The 2,272-nt window shown below is 38.3% G+C and overlaps 1 protein-coding gene across 1 annotated transcript in view; it reads right to left on the bottom strand.

The window, feature by feature from the left end:
* Nucleotides 1-661, bottom strand: part of NUDT13 (nudix (nucleoside diphosphate linked moiety X)-type motif 13) — a gene marked incomplete at its 5' end in the record, with an annotated part of 43,696 nt that extends 43,035 nt beyond the window's left edge. The window contains 1 exon segment of the mRNA XM_012663215.1: nucleotides 511-661. Coding sequence (XP_012518669.1) covers nucleotides 511-661 — 151 coding nt within the window.
* Nucleotides 662-2,272: the final 1,611 nt, after the last annotated feature.

Genomic DNA, 2,272 nt, shown 5'->3' with positions numbered 1-2,272 from the left:
ATCACTTGAGCCCAGGAGTTTGAGGTTGCTGTGAGCTAGGCTGATGCCACGGCACTCACTTGGGCAACAGAGTGAGACTCTGTCTCAAAAAAAAAAGAGATACCAAATATTTTAGGCTTTATGAGTCATACAGTTTCTGTCAGAACTACTCAACTCTACATTGTAGTGCAAATAGCCATAAATGATTTATAAGTGAACTAGTGTGATTATGTTCCAATAAAAATTTATTTACAAAACAGTCAACAGATACAATTTGGGCAGTAGTTTTGCCAACTTCTAGTTTAAGGCGTTAGTGGTTCATATCATCACCAAATAATATTTGAGTGGAAAACTAGAGTTTACACACTAATTTATTAGTTGGCAGAATCAGTTACACCAGCTTAAGACTAAAAAGCTGTTTGAAAAATCTAGACTCTAAAGTTCAAGGATGCTTCTTAGAAATTCAACATGGACTGAATTCTACTTAGTAGCCACAGACTAGTCAATGCCACTGGTCCACTTTCGACTTACCTAACAGGCTATGCCGAGGGGCCAAGTATCGATGTGCTGAAGTCTGAAGCAAAGGAGCCAGGCTATGAAAGAGGTAAAATGCTCCTGTCTGCTGGGCTTTTTTACATGCATCATCATCTTCCTTCAGTTCAAATAAATACCTGTATTTGGGAAATAATCAAACCTTTACAAAACCACACTTGGGTACTCATACAGCATTCATTTTTGAGAATTCTGTTCCTGCATCCCTATCCTACCACAGTTACTTCCCTTTAGTTATCTACATCCTAATTTGCTCCAAAAAGTATCTGAGGTGGCTACAGGAAACCATTCATTCCCTCTTTTGTCCTACTGCGTACACTGCTCATACTTCTGTGGTTGCACTATTGTATTATTTGTTCATTTGTCTGTCTCCCCTGAAAGACCATGATTTCCCTAAGGACAGGGTCTGCCTTCCTCAGCTCTGTATCTCAGTAATTAGCATATTGAATGGTTCCATTCAATAAATATTTACTGGATTGAACTTCAAGGGTAATAAATATTTACTGAATTGAACTTCCAGGTACTCTGCCAATATTATACTGTGAGGCAAGAATGTACATGCAGTGAAGTGAAAGGAAAACAAGTGCAGTGATAAAACATCAACCACAGAATACCTAGAGATGGGAACAGACTTTATTACCGCAAACAAAGAGCAAACACCGTATCTTCAGTAACGCTCATTCAATCCAGGGCAGGGAAAGAACACATTTTACCTTCAATGTACCCTTGTTTCAAACATCTATCTCCCAAAGTGGCCACTGTCAGCTCCTCATCTCTAGGGAAGGGACCATAGATGAAGCCTATACTTAAACTATTTAACAAGGATAACATTTTCAGTAGCCAAAGTGAAATATGGAAAAAGAGAACATCCTATTACTGGTTTCTCAAAGAGATAGCAATGGGGCAAGTTCTAGGCTTTTTCAGTACCTTCATTAAGGGTGGTCTGAGTCTAACCCTTTAAGAGCTTTGGGAATCAAGTCAGGGTCCTAGTGATTCTGCAGAGACAGAATGTGGATTCTCCTGGGGCCTTAGGGTTTAACCATTTTTCCTTGTCAAAGGCCCTAAAACAGACTCTCAAATATACAGCATATTTTGTCACTTAAGTGGGGAAAAACAGCTTGCAGATTCTTTCTGTAGGATCTGGGAACTTTTGTAACACCAGTAAGCAAAGTTGGCTCAACATGAAATACAAAGCAAAGTGACAAATGCACCCCAGTGTAATCTGTAGGAACCTATTTTGATGGTGTGATAAAAGGGGTTACAGTGAGCTCTTTATAAATAGAAGACAAGAGAAACCTGATCTTTTAAGACTCATGATATTTTTAAACTTATTGTGAGTGACTGCAGCCTCCTGGGGCAAAGACTCAATGTATGTCAAAGCAGAGACATGTGTCTCTCAGAAGTTACCAAATATAAACAACAGAACAAACACAGCTGCCTTTGTAAAAGAACAGTAGGAGTGGTACAACCTGTGCTTTGCCCTAATGACCCTGAAAAGCAAAACATCTACAAAAACACCCAGGTTAAGGTCTTAAACCCAAGGCCTCACTGGAACTGGAATTGACATCCAACAGTTCCTTACACATCTCTTCATCAGGTACTCTATTTTTAAAAAATTCATTTTCTCCCTTTAGTTATAATAGCATGGAAAATGCTACATTAAGATTAACAAGGCTGAAAACATTTAGATTATTTTTAAACTTTAACTGTTTTTTCTTAGTATAACAGTAAAAAATAGTCA

Source organism: Propithecus coquereli, unplaced genomic scaffold (genome assembly GCF_000956105.1).
Source record: "Propithecus coquereli isolate 6110/MARCELLA unplaced genomic scaffold, Pcoq_1.0 Scaffold80, whole genome shotgun sequence".
Lineage (NCBI taxonomy): Eukaryota > Metazoa > Chordata > Mammalia > Primates > Indriidae > Propithecus > Propithecus coquereli.
The sequence above is the reverse complement of the archived record's forward strand: the minus strand, read 5'-3'. Positions and strand labels throughout refer to the sequence as shown.